Source organism: Monodelphis domestica, chromosome X (assembly GCF_027887165.1).
Source record: "Monodelphis domestica isolate mMonDom1 chromosome X, mMonDom1.pri, whole genome shotgun sequence".
Classification (NCBI taxonomy): domain Eukaryota; kingdom Metazoa; phylum Chordata; class Mammalia; order Didelphimorphia; family Didelphidae; genus Monodelphis; species Monodelphis domestica.
In genome coordinates this window covers 5,026,614-5,040,817 of record NC_077235.1, presented here as the reverse complement: position 1 = coordinate 5,040,817, position 14,204 = coordinate 5,026,614, and the positions used below count along the sequence as shown (strand labels likewise).

Below are 14,204 nucleotides of genomic sequence, written 5' to 3'. Positions count from 1 at the left end.
CAAGTCACTTGACCCCCATGGCCTAGCCCTTACCACTCTTCTGCCTTGGAGCCAATACACAGTATTGACTCCAAGATGGAAGGTAAGGGTTTTTTAAAAAAAAAAAGAAACGAAATGAAGTTTGTCTGCCATGACTTAACATGAGAAAACCAGTTCAGTTGGTGAACTGATCAGCATTTATTAAGCCCCTACTATGTGTCAGGCTCTGGGTCAATCACCAGGGATGCAAAAAAAGAGGCAAACAAAAGACAGTTCCTGCCTCCACAGGCTTTACGATCTAAGGGGGGGGGGGGGGCGGGGGGGGTCCGGGGGGGGGGGCGGAGAATCTGATAGATAGTCTAAATGAGAAGCTTTCAATCAAATTAAAGTTCGAATCACTGCTTTGCTATCTAGATGGCCACGACCCAGTACTTTAATGATCTGGGCTTGAATCTTCTCAGGAAGCCAAGCCAATTGGTCCTTTGTAGAAGACATCTCTTCTCTTTGGGGAAAACCAGAAAAAAAAACATTTACTCTCTTAGAATCTGGTAGGATATTGAAGGGCCAAGGGAAATGGCACAACCCACCTGAGTTCCACGTCACCACCTTTCTGCAGTGGAAAATGCCTGGATCCATGGAGGGCCCAGAAATACTGATTCTTTCCCTTTTTCCCTGCAGCACTTTTCCTGAAACCGGGTAGAAAACACATGCAGAATTACAGGAGCTCTCTGACCTACCAATTCTACCAGCACTGTGGGAACTCGATAAGGTCACAGTAGTTCACTGTGGGCTCCTAATGGGGAAAGCCAATCAGTGATGAAGTATTAGGGGAGACGCTGCCAGGAAAATGTTTTAAAATGTCGATGACCTGCTCTACTCTTGCTCACCATGAGTGTGTGGAATGGAGACTTGACTTTAGTCCAGGCCTCCCTAAGCCCCCTATGCTGGTGGGGATTAGGCAGGCATGTTGCCCCATCTCTCTATAGAAATCTATCTGGAGGAGAGGTCTACAAGGTCAGTTTCCACTTGCCCTAGGAGAGGTGCGGATACAGTTGATTCCAAAGAAGGGATTGCTGTGGATGGCTTTCCCAACATCAGAATTGGTGTGGGGAGCTCAATCCCACGAGGCTGATTTTGTTCCCTCATTCCTCTCTGCTACAAGCTGAGTCTTACAGTACCCACGGAGGAAGCTCATCTTTGAAACCCTTCTAGGGCTCACACTGCCTCCAGGTAATTTGATCTGCCCATGCTACATTTGCTCCTCAGCATGCCCTATGCCATGCCTGGAATGCACTCCCTCTATAGCCCTGCCTGGCAGATTCCTTCTCTCCCTTCAAGGCTTGGCTCAGCTCAGGTTTCACACCTCCTGGCGCCTTCCCTCATTCCTCTGGCTCAAAGTGGGACCTCCTTCCTCAGATGTTCCTAGAGCCCTCTGTGTCTCCCCAGGGCCCCAGTACACTCCTCCTTACACTGTACACTTATCAGCCATGCATGGACACCTCACCCCTTCCCAACTCTACACACCCAGCAGAAGGGAACCCCTCTGTGGGCAGGGCAGGCCTGCTTGAACTGTCCAACAGAAGCTTCCAAGACAGACAGGAGCTGCCTCAACTGGAAGATACTGAATCAAGTTAGGCAGATGAACACCTATCATCATTCCTATTCTATGTTAGGGGAGCACCTTTGTGACTTGGGGGGGGGCTTCCCTTCCTTGGATATCTCTGGGCACACCGAGTATCAAACTCAAAGGACTTTTCCTCAAAAGCCAAAAGTCTTTTAAGACTGCCATACAGGATGCCAGGATCAACCTGTGTCTGGCCACCACCACACATGTCCCAAAGAGGAACAGTCAGTCAAAACAAACACTAGTTGGAACCATCTGAGTAAACTTTTACAAATGTTCACAAAAGAAACTTTTGGTACATCCATCAGACGTGGAAAATTTATTAAGGGCAAATTGTCTTGCAAAAATACATTAAAGACATGCATTTCCTAGGAAGGTTTCTAGAGGTGTGTGAGTATGGGTTCTCAGATGGGTCGACTAAAATTGCTGAGAGCCTGGCATTCATTTTTCAAACCCCACAACTTTATCCAAAAACTCAGAGAACATCTCTGGCTTGCCAGGAGGAAAGCGCCTCAATGATGATAAGTCCACTGATCTTAACAGCTCAAGAAGGGTGCTGAAACAAAAAGAAAGAGCAAAGCATTAGGATATGGGAACCACACAACGGTCCAGCTGCTGCCCTTGGGTTTTTTCTCACCATTTTACACATTTCTACATGGGTTTCTAGAGCATCTATGAGGCAAAGTGGACAGAGAAGGGGGCTAGGAGTCAGAAGACTCATCTTCAGGAGTTTAAGCCTGGCCTCAGACATTTACTAGCTGGGCGTCCCTGAGCAAGTCACTTCACCCTGTTTGCCTCAGTTTCCACACCTGGAAAATGAGCCACAAAAGGAAATGGCAAACCACTCCAGTAACTCTACCGAGAGAGCCCCAAAATAGTCACCAAGAATCAGACAGGACTGAAACGACAACAATTACCACAAACACGGCTTCCTACTTTCATAGACTGGGACCTCACACTAGTGAAGGTCTCTTTTCACATCCTAAACAAAACTATTATTTCTCTATACCTTCTAACATCAATCCCACATATCCCTTCTGATTTCTCTCCACTGAGCTGCTTTAGTTGGTCAAGGATGAGGCTGTCAATGGCATCTCAGGCCACTGAGCTCAGATGGCTTGGCAACAGCCCTTGGAAAAGAGCAAGTAAGAACAGAGAGGGTCAACGATAGCTAGACCATATGATGATAACTGGACTGGGGAGGAGGACAGTGGGGCATGTGGGACAAAACTGCTCAGTGGCTATGTTTTGCCAGTATTTACTCATGTGGGTTTTATCCCTTTTCTCAGATATCAATATAACTTTACATTTCTGATCCCAATGGCTGTCCACTCTGACAAATTCTACTCTCTGCCTGTAACAATGACATCTTACCATAGCTATTCAGAACTGTAAAAAATTAAATCGTGGGGCCTTAAAGTTAAGGACTCCTACAAGGCAACACACATAATCAAGAATAAAGAGAACAAAACTGGATAAATGACTTAGATAAAAAGGGTGAGATCAGAAGTAAATTACAGACGGGGCAGCTGGGTGGCTCAATGGATGGAGAGCCAGGTGAGAGATGGGAGGTCCTTAGGTTCAAATCTGGCCTCAGACACATCCTAGCTATATGACCCCTGGGCAAGTCACTTAACCCCCATTGCCTAGCCCTTACCACTCTTCTGCCTTGGAACCAATACACAGTATTGATTCTAAGACAGAAGGTGAGGGTTTAAGAAAAAAAAGAAATAGAGAAGCATTGAAAATTTTGTTATGAAAAACATCATGCCTGATCAGATGGTTTTTAAACCCTTACCTTCCATCTTAGAATCAATACCTCAGAAGAGTAGTAAAGGCTAGGCAATGGGGGGTTAAATGTAGACCTACCCAGGGTCACCCAGGTAGGAAGCATCTGATGCTAGATTTGAAACTAGGACTTCCCATCTCTAGGCCCGGCTCTCAATCCACTGAGATCTAGTGATCAGATCTATTGATAAGAGAAGACTTTATGACCAAAAAGAGATTGAAAGGATCAGGGAAAATAAAATTCATAATTTTCATTACATGGAATTTAAAAAAAATCTTTGTACAAATATAATTAATGCAGTCAAAATTGGATGGAAAACCGAAAACTGGGGGGAGGGATTTCATAGCAAGTTTCTCTCATAAAGGCCTCATTTCTCAACTAAACAGGGACCTAAGCCAAATTTATAAAAAATAAGAGTTATACCCCTATTGATAAGTGCTCAAAGGATATGAACAGGCAATTTTCAGAAGAAAACAAAAGCCATCTATGGTCACATAAAAAATGTTCTAAATCATTCCTGATAAAACAACTCTGAGACACCACCTCACACCTATCAGATGGGCTAATGGGACAAAAAAAATAATGAGAAAAGCTTGAGAGAATGTGGAAAAATTCAGACACTAATGCATTGTTGGTGGAGTTGTGTACTAACCCAACCATTCTGGAGAGCAATTTGGAACTCTGCCCAAAGGGCTATAAAACTGCACATACCCTTTGACCAGCAATGCGACTACTAAATCTGTGCCTCAAGGAGATCAAAGAAGCGGGAAAAGGGCCTATTTGAACAAAAATACAGATATAGCTCTGTTTTGTGACGGCAAAGAATTGAGCATCAAGGAGATGCCATTAATTAGGGAAAGGCAGAATAAGTTATGGTATGTGACTGAAATGGAATACTATTGAGGTATAAGAAATGATGAGAAGAACCTTGATTGTGACAAACATAGATCCAGGCTGTTAAGATAAGGAATCAGTATTTGCTAAAAATGCTGGGACAACTGGAAAATAGATTAGCAAAATCTAGTTACAGACCGATATATCTCACACCACTAAGATCAAAATAGATACGTGATCTAGATTTTAAAAAAAAGGAGAAATCATAGGCAAATTAGAAGAACAGGAAACATTACCTATCAGATTTATGGATAGGAGAATTTATGAGGAAACAAGAGATAGAGTATTGTGAGAGGATTAAAATGAGTAACTTTCAGTATATTACATTGAAAAGTTTTTGCATTGATAAAACAAGTGTTGCTAAGATTAAAAAGAAGGCAGAAGACTGGGGAAATTTTTCAGATAAACTCTCAGATAAAGGGCTCACACTGTAAACATATAGAGAACTGTCAAATGTATGGGAATAAGGGCCATCCCTCTATTGATAAATGGGCAAAAGATATGAACAATTTTCAGATGAAAAATCAAAACCATATGTAGGTACATGAAAAAATGCTCTAAATCACAACTGATTAGGGAAATACAAATCAAAATAACTCTGAGATATTATCTCACACCCATCAGGTTGGCTAAAACTTAAAAAAGGCAAAAGGACAAATGTTGGGGGCAATGTGGGAAATGGGGACACCAATACACTACTGGTGAAACTGTGAACTGCAACCATTTTGGAGAGCAATTTGGAATTATGCCCAGAGATTCTTAAAATGATGTATATCCTTAGACATTGCTGGGTTTATTTCTCAAAGAGATCATGGAAAAAGGAAAAGAATTCATGTTCTAAAATAATAATAGCAGTTCTCTTTGTGGTGACAAAGAATTGGAAATTGAGGAGATGCCCATTCATTGGGGAATGGCTCAACAAACTGTGATAGAATACTGCTGCACAGAAAGAAACCATGGGCAGGTTAATTTTTTTTTTAAACTTGGAAATAACTACATGAGATGAGGAAGAATAGAACCAAGACGGAATGACCTCCAGGAATTGATGCAGAGTGAAAGGAATTCAAAGGAATAATGAACTGGAGTAATTCCATGTGAACTGGAATGACCTCTAGGAACTGATGCAGAGTGAGAGAAGCAGAAGCAGGAGAACATTGTACACAGAGACCGATACACTGTGGTACAATCGAATGTAATGGACTTCTCCATTGGTGACAGTTCAGTGATCCAGAACAACTTGGAGGAATCTACGAGAAAGAACACGATCCACATTCAGAGGAAACACTGGGAGCAGAAATACGGAAGAAAAACAACTGCTCGATTACATGGGTCGAGGGGATATGGCTGGGGATGTAGACTCTAAATGAACATCCTGGTGCAAACACCAACAACATGGAAATGGGTTTTGATCAAGGACACACGTAATACCTAGTGAAATTGCGCATCAGCTATGGGAAGGGTGAGGCTACGGGGAGGAAGGGAAAGAATATGATGCCTGTAACCAAGAAATAACGCTATAAACTGACTAAATCAATTAATTTAAATTTTAAAAAAGAAAATTAAAATAAAGAAAATCGTACAAGAAAAAAAATAGAACCAAGAGAACATTATATACAGCCACAGATTTAATATTTGAAGAATAACTTGTGAATGTTTGCCTCCAGAGAATGAACTGAGGAGGGAAACATGAAAGACATAATGTATATATTTTGTTGGATGATACCTTCTATGGTGTGGGGAGGGAAAGGAAGAAAAAGAAAGAGAGAAAGAAAAAGAGAGAGAACAAAAAGAGAGAGAAAGAATCAAAGAACGAAAGATAGAAAAAGAAAGAAGAGAGAAATAAAGAGAAAGGAAGAGAGAGAGATGGTTTCAGAAAAAAATGTGGAAAAACTTACATAAACTCATGCAAAGTGAAATGAGCTGAACAAGGAAATTGTTAGGTATAGTGACGGCAATATTGTAAGGGTAAACTTTGCTACTCTAATCAAAACAACAATCTGAGACAATTCCAAGGGATTCCTGATGAAGTGATGAGCTCTGAATGGAGAGGGAAACAGACTTTTTAAACTTTATTTTTCTTGAGGTTTTTCTGTGTTTTCTTTTGTAACATGACCAACAGGAAGATGTTCTGCATGGCTCCGTATGGATGACTGATGTCACATTTCTCACCTTCTCAAAGGGTATGAGAGAGGGGAGGGAGAAGGAAAATTGTAAATTCAAAAAAATTTTTAATGAACTAAATTTTTTAAGCATAATTGGGAAATATTTAACAAAATGAAATATTTGAAAGGAAAAAAGTTCAAAGAGAGAGGAACCTGGAAAGATATTTCTTGGGGAAAAAAGAGCAGTCAGACCAGAACAAAGCATACTTTGCCTAGGACCAACAGCTAGGTGGCACAGTAGATAGAGCACTGGGCTTAGAGTCAGAAAGACTCATCTTCCCGAGTTCAAATCTGGCATCAGACACTAGCTGCGTGACCTTGGGCAAATCACTTCATCCTGTTGGCCTCAGTTTCCACATCTGTAAAACAAGCTGGAGAAGAAAATCACAAACCATCCCAATATTTTTGCCAAGAAAACCTCAAACAGGGTCAGGAAGAGTCAGACACAATTGAACAACAATAGGACCACTTGAACAGAAAAGGCCATGGGAACAAATGGACCAGGTCAGGATGGAAGTCAGAGCAAGGAGGTGACTCCCAAATCGTTGTGACAGTCTCTGTGTGGAAATCAGGTGGCTGCTGAACAAGCTGAATGAGTTTCCTCCAGGTTCAATGGTGACCTCTGGCTGAAAACATTTCTCAAAACGTTCATACATACGTCCAGGCTCCAGTTGCCACGAGTGTTACTCCAGGACAGGACTGTCCTAAGCAAACACCTGGAGGAATGTCGCCGAGGCACACACATTAAGTGTAGACCCAGATGCCTGTAGTCCAGGCCCAAAATACACAATGGGTTTATTGCTACTTGTGTTTATTTCAGTCAAGTGACCCCAGAGGGAGTGAAAAGGGCCTGGGGAATCTTGGGGCAGGCTGACAGCAGCCATGGCCTGGACACTGGTGACAGATTCATTGTACAAATCGGTGAAATCCCCTCCACTTTCTCCAACCCCAGATCCCTGGCTTGCTGGCTCGCTCACTCGCTTGTTTGCTTCTGAATGTTCTGAGGTGGAATTCTCGGGTTAGCATTTGGATGGCAGAGTGAAGCCCCAAAGCAGCTGACTTTCCCATGAGCCAGAGTGCACATGCATAAATCAGTGAGCAAGGTGACAGTTAATTTCCTCTTATAGAATCATGTCAGCTTGAGTTTGCCCTTAATCTATAAAGCACACTCCATTTCTGTGTGAGGATTAACCAATCAAGTGATCTTCCAGGCCCACTGCCTCCTCCTTTGCTTCATGGCACCTCCAGACCTGGCTTCCCTCAGCCTGGCAAAGTCACCCTCTCTCTTGGCCCATTCCATTGACCACGACCAACTAACAGTCTCTGCAAAAGACCTGATCCTCAATCTGTCGACAAGCAGACACCGAGGGCCCTGCCCCATGCCAACTGGAGCACTGAGCCCTCCCTTAGCCTCTCTACCTCCACCCTTCCCCTTCACTCCCCATATGGCCCAAGCTTAGCTTATGAGAGAGAAGTCTAAAGCACCTAACCCAGTGACTCACCTCCCTAGTTTGGTCACACTACTGATGGCTGGCTTTTGCTTCTTTTTTTGTAACCCTTCCCTTCCACTTTAGAATCAATACTGTGAATCAGTTCCAAGGCAGAAGGGTGGGGAGGGCTGGGCAATGGAGTGACTTAAGTGACTTGCACAGGGCCACACAGCCAAGAAGTCTCTATCTGACGTCTCACAGTCTCACACTTGAACTCAGCACCTCCTCTCTCTAGGCCTGGCTCTCAACCCACTGAGCCACCTAATTGCCTCTGGCTGTCTTTTTCCCCAAGTCAGTTTTCTTCAAGGTTTTCATGAATTGAAGTCTCCTTAAATTAGGGGGCTTGAATTTACTGTCATGGATGATAGTTGAACCACCAAGGAAGAATGGCTTTGAGTACAGGTCTGCCAATGGACTATATATCTATCCTTCTCTTGCACAAGGACACATTCACAAAAGAAATGGAGAGTCCTCCTTAGGTGGGCTACAGGGGCTCCTGAAGACCCTCTCCTAAGTCAAAGAGGGGCTGCAATCTTGGGGCTGCCAGGAGAGGACTCACATTAACAGAATCACTGAGCCGCCAACTGGTGAGAGCAAAATAAATACTTCCCCCACAGTTTTAACAGGTTTTTTCAATTGTCAAGCATTACTTTTTCTGCCCCCTACCTCACCTCAATGCCCCCTGTCCCCACCGAAAAAAAAAAAAAAACCAAACACCTCTGCAACAAAGAGGCATAGTTAAGGAGAACAAACCCCTGCATCAGCTATGCCCCACATCTGCACTGGCTGTGTGCCTCAATCCTGCAGTCCCATTCTACTGCTCTGGCTGGAGGTGGGTGGGGAGCTTGTTTTAAGCTGCTTCTTCACTGAGGCCCCTTGAATCAGCATCAGTCCTTGCTTTGCTCAGACTTCTTTAGCCTTTCAAAGTTGTCTGAGTTCACAATGTCAATATAAGAGCCTAAACCGTGATGCTTCCAGGAGGGATGTCACCAAAAGGAATCAAATCAAGAGTGGACAAATATTTAAAACACGAGGGGCAAGTGGCATAGTGGATAGAGTGTCAGGCTGTGGGTTGGGAAGATCTGGGTTCAATCTGGCCCCAGGCACTTTTTAACTTTGTGACCCTGGGCAAATCACTTAACCCTTGTTTGCTTAGCCCTTGCCATTCTGTCTTTAAGGGTTTTAAAAAAACTCATGAGGAATGACTTCTCCTCCAGTTTCCTAGCAGGGAGGGAAAAGCAGGAAATTCTGGAATCAAGGCCTTGTTTAAGCTTCTACTTAAAGCCTGAGCAGAGGCTGGGGGCCATGAGACCCATAGGAAGAGACTTGGGATCAGGAAGGCCTGGGACCACATCCAGCCTCAGGCACTGACCAGCTGTGTGGCCTGGACAAGTCTCAGCATCCTCTTCTGTCAAATAGAGCACTCAGATGCCCAGGCTGTCCCGAGGGTCACGTGAGCCTTCTGCCATGTGCCTTCTGAGCACTACTATGTAAGTGACAGGCACTGGCTTGTCCTCCTTCTCTCTAAGCAGTCCCACATTTTCAATGAGAGCCCATGCCACAGGACCAGATGAGACAGCCCAACATTCTAACACACCCATGGCAAAGAAACACATTCTCGTTTACTCGGGATTGCCAGTGGGCAAATGGAGGGCAAAAAGCCCCAACTACAACAAATACCATGGTTGTCTTTCTGAATAACCAAGGATGTCCCAATCCAGAGACACACGGATCCAGAGAACCAATAATAATCATAAAAATAGCTTGTGCCTACTGTGTGCCAGGTGCCAAGGCTAAGCACTTCACAGTCTCTCATTTGCTCCTCACAACCACCAAGACAGGTGATCCCACCCTGTGCAGTTGAGGAAACTGAGGCAGGCAGACATTCAGGGACTTGCCAGAGCCACTCAGCTAGCTAATGTCTGAGGCTGAATTTGAACTCAGGTCTCCCTGCCTCCAGATCCACCTCTGGCGCCACCCAGTGACAACTTTGAAGCAAGCCAATGGCACAGGGCTTGGAGGGTATACTTGGTGGGTGGGGTGGATGGATAGGTCTCTGGGCCTGGGAGAAGGTAGGAGCTGGAGGAGGCAGTGGGGGAGGGTCGGTCAGCCAAATGACCACAGGCCTCCAAAGAGACAGTGGGTACCAGCCAGCCACCTACCTGCATGAGCAATAGAAAAGATAGCCTTCTTTGTGTAGCTGTCTGGCCAGCTCTAACTGGTGATTGTCCATCAGCTTTTCATTTACAACCACCACCAAAGGTTTCCCTTCTTCCAGGGCCTCCAAGCAGCTCCCCGCACCTACAAAGAGAAAGCCAAACTCCAAACAGTATGGTTTTCAAGTTTCTTCTCCAGCTGCTCTTGCAGCAAAAGAACGAAAAATCCTAACGGATGTCCAGTGATTTAGCTGACCATTATTACTACAGTCACCTATCAGGTGGGGGGCTGGGAGGACGAAAAAGAAGAAAAATGTCAACAGCCCCACTCTGAGGACTGACCCTATCTATGAGCTGATGAGGGTCAAGTCACCCAGGTCCACCTTTAGCCTTTGAGGAAGACAGAGAGAGGGGCCTGAGGAGCACAGCCAGGAGAGCCTCCTGGACACCTCGGGGCTGTTCCTCTATTTGTGCCCTTCTTTGGAGAGAGGTACGTATGCCCCAAAATAGAGCGACTGGCTGGCACCAGCACACACCTTTATGGATTCGTGTTTCCACAAGGTGAGGAAAACCTCCGACTGTTCACTCTGAAATTTATGCATTTTAGAAATCATTCTTTGGAAAGGGGCTCTGGGAGTGGGGCTCTGCATACATTTTCTTTTATTTTTCAATTAAAAAGCATAAATCATCTCTCCTTGCAATCTTACCCCAATATTAAAGAAATAAAAAGAATAATCTAGTAACAAATATGTACAGTCAAGAAAAACAAAGCCCTATACTGTCCGTGTCCAAAAACACATCTCATTCTAAACCTCCAATCAGTCTCTTTTGTCAGTAGGTGGGTCACAGAGGTCATTTTCAAATCAATTCCCTGACTTCTATTAGCAATCCCCATTTGTAATAAATTCTCCTTCAAACTACAGAAAAAGACACTAAAAAAACCCAACCTTTTCCTCCATCCTATCCAGTGGCCACCACATTTATAACACTGCCCAAAGGACTATTTTTAGAAGATTAGTCAATAATAATCCCTAGAGTAGAGGGAGCAGAGGGCAAATCTGACTTTTCATCTTAATATAAACAACCTGGGGGAGTTCTTGATTGGATGCTGCAGTGAGACATCAAATGACTTAGCCATGATTTCACAGCTGATCAAATGCCAGAAGCATTCCTGGAACAAAGGCTCCCTACCTCCAAAGCCAGCTGACTAGATAATCGTGGAGAACCTTAACATTGGATATTATTGACTGAATTCTGTTAACAATATGATGGAGTCGCAAATGTCTTGCTCAAGCTTCAGTCACCTTGGAAATGTGCAAATTTCATTTAAACTTAAAAGCTTCTATTATCATAGCAAGCGTCAAATCTTATTTGTCTATAATCCTTACCCACTGACATTTTAAAAGCCTGCCATGTGACACTGGAAATGTATCATTCTCCTGGGGCTTTTGCTTCCATATGTTGAAAATAACACAATTAGGAAGCTAATGGCCTTGCTCATTTCTCTTACAGCAATGTAGAAACATGATTAACAGTGTGGTGACCTTCCTCAGTTTCCCATTGCTATTCATCATAACCCTAAATTCATCCATATGATCTATTTCTAGTCTCATTTACAGTCTGATTCATTATCCAGAGGCCATACCTGCATGGCTAATGATGAGATCTGCTCTCTTAATATCCTCTTTCAAGGAATTCTTATACCTGTAAACAATCAAGGAAAAAGTTGTAGAAGCAAAGGAGTCTGGCACCACTCTTCCTTTTCCAATCTGTAGGACAAGCTTGCGATATCCAAGTCTCCTGAGGATCTAAAAGTACAGAAAAAGAACAGAAAAATCAACGAACAGTATTTTGAAATGTCACTGAGCCAAGTAGTAATAACTTACACTAACACAGCACTTTTAGGTAGGTGCCAGTGCTTTAAAGTACTATCTCATTTGGGGCCTCACAATGAGGGGGGGCAGGGTAGGGGCTACTATTATTAACCCCATTTTGCCAAAAAGGAAACTGAGGGAAACAAAAGCTGTTTTTGAACTCATGTCTTCTTGACTCCAGGTCCTATGCTCCATGTAGTATAGGTTCAAGGGACAGGGTAGAGGACTAAACTTGGGATTTTATTGGTATAGGGGACTTCCAGATAAGGAAGGATGGCACCTTCTTGGCAATTTCTACTCCTAGGAAAGTGCCTTGAGCACTGAAAAGTTGTGATTTGTCTCTACGGCATGCAGCCAGCATGTGGAAAGGTAGGACTTGAGACCAGGAGTAGGCAAGCTGTGAAGGTTTGAGGGTATCTCTCTATCCACTATATAACATTGCCAGGTTTAGAAATAGCCAGGATACCCTGTATCTGATTTCATTTAATTTCCAGTTTGAAGGGCCCATGTTCAATATCATGTTATAGAGGAATAAATGGAGGTTCAGGCCCAGACCTGGCCCTGGCCAGTGTCACTCCAGTACTTTCTCTTGAAGCCCAGGTTTCATCCAAAAGCCAAATATTGGAGCTGACTCCTGTCAAATGCTCCGCATACATGCCATTGTTAGCATCACTCTACTAGCCACAAGTTTCTGAAGGAAAGGGACCATGGAACTACCCTAAAGTAAGTCATAAATATGACTGGGTTTCAGTTTTGGCTTGGTACCACTCACACCAGATATCAAAGCGTATTCTTTGTTTGAGGGAGGGTTCTGTCCTTCCTTTAAAAGAACAAGAAGCTTGACTTCTTAAAAATCCACCTTTACATAATATAAAAGGTGCCTGGATTTGGGATCCTCCTGAGAACTTGGGCTGCCAAAGCTCTGCTACTCAAAGTGCCCTGTTTAACATCCACCTCGCCTCCAGGTGTCCTCATATTTCTAGAGAAAGATTTCATTCAAAGACTTCTGGGGGTGCTGACCGCAGTGCTGCCCATGTGTGATGTTGAGTACATTTCTGTGGACCCCAGTTCACTGTTCTGAAAAAAAAACATTTGTATGTGATGGCTTTAAAGGGTCCAATGTCTGACTCTGGAGTTGGACAACTTTGGGCACTGGGTTCCCTCATTGAGAGCCTTATTGGCCATCTCAGGAGGCCTCATTTCCTCCTAATCTATCACATAAAGGGATAGGGTGGCATTCAGCTATGACATCCAAAGAATAGAAGTCATTTTCCCTTCGTGGGCCTCAGTTTCCCCCTTTGTAAAATGAGGGGAGTGGCCTCTAAGGTTCCTTTGTAACATAAAAATGCCTCTCCCTCCGCTAAAAGAGGATTTCTGGTCTCGACGAAGTCTAAGAACCCACTTGGTCCAAAAGCGGGGTTGAATAGACCCCACCTCGTTTTGGGGCGGGGTAAAGTTTAGAGTGTGTAGGGGCGGCCATTCGGCCAGAAGATTTTGCGTTAGCTTGTGCGAAGAGGCTAGTGGCTAGTGGCTGGGGGCTGGGGGCTGGGGGCTGTGGCCTGGGGGCGGGGGAGGAGGCACGGAAAAGTGTGCGCAGGCGCAGGTAGAAAGGCTGCAGAGATGGCGAATCTCCGGAGGGGACTTGCGGCCAGGTGTGCGCAGGCGCTGCGCAGACGCAGTCTGAACTGGAATACGCGAGAGAGGAGGGGCAGGAAAAATCCCTACTAAGACACTAACAAAGCGACCCTGCTCACCTGGAGTGTAGCCCTGGAGGACACACAGGCTACGAGCTCGTCGAAACTGGTGGTGCCCACGGTGACAAAAACGGACTTCATAGCAACAGCCTCTCGGCTGGCCCGTGAAGGACCGGACATGACGTCACCGGCGGCTCTGGCCCTGTCCTGTTCAGTGCGCAGGCGTCTCCAGAGTCCAACAGACCAATGAGCTACTAACAACAAAGCTTTCCTGGCAACGTCGGTTGCGTCGCCGGAAGTGCCTCGGAGGTGGGGGGAGGGGAGGGGTAGGTAGCGGGGCGCATGCGCCTTATTCTGGGGGATCCCCCCCCCTTCCTCCTCCAAGCCAGTTAAGACGACATTTTGTATAAAGTACAACCACCAGTATCTTTTCCCCCTCCAATCCATCCCTGTAATGTTTGCCAGCTTTTTCTTTTGTTCCCCCTAGGGCCCTAGATCTAGAGCTGGCAGGGACCTCAGAGGTCATTACGACAACCCATTCA

At 44.7% G+C, this 14,204-nt stretch overlaps 1 protein-coding gene across 2 annotated transcripts; it reads right to left on the bottom strand.

The window, feature by feature from the left end:
- Positions 1-1,893: 1,893 nt before the first annotated feature.
- Positions 1,894-13,933, bottom strand: LOC100619965 (UDP-N-acetylglucosamine transferase subunit ALG13 homolog). 2 transcript variants are annotated; one of them, XM_003342295.4, is made up of 4 exons: positions 13,723-13,933; positions 11,740-11,902; positions 10,101-10,239; positions 1,894-2,159 (listed from the first exon to the last, which is right to left on the bottom strand). In XM_003342295.4, the coding sequence occupies exons 1-4, from the start codon at positions 13,840-13,842 to the stop codon at positions 2,045-2,047; spliced, it is 537 nt and encodes a 178-aa protein (XP_003342343.2). In that variant the 5' UTR covers positions 13,843-13,933; the 3' UTR covers positions 1,894-2,044. The 2 variants fall into 2 exon arrangements, with proteins under 2 accessions (XP_003342343.2, XP_007507612.1); XM_007507550.2 differs by lacking the exon at positions 13,723-13,933 and having other exon boundaries at positions 11,799-11,900.
- Between the last annotated feature and the right edge of the window lie 271 nt (positions 13,934-14,204).

Bases quoted from the DNA above. Each gene is read 5' to 3' on its own strand.
- LOC100619965 (XM_003342295.4), bottom strand. From the start codon at position 13,842: ATGTCCGGTCCTTCACGGGCCAGCCGAGAGGCTGTTGCTATGAAGTCC. The intron at 10,240-11,739 runs GTATGGCCTCTG...TTCTCTTTGTAG, and splicing joins TCTCATCATTAGCCATGCAG to GTGCGGGGAGCTGCTTGGAG. The intron at 2,160-10,100 runs GTAGGTGGCTGG...TTTTTGTTTCAG, and splicing joins CTTTTCTATTGCTCATGCAG to CACCCTTCTTGAGCTGTTAA.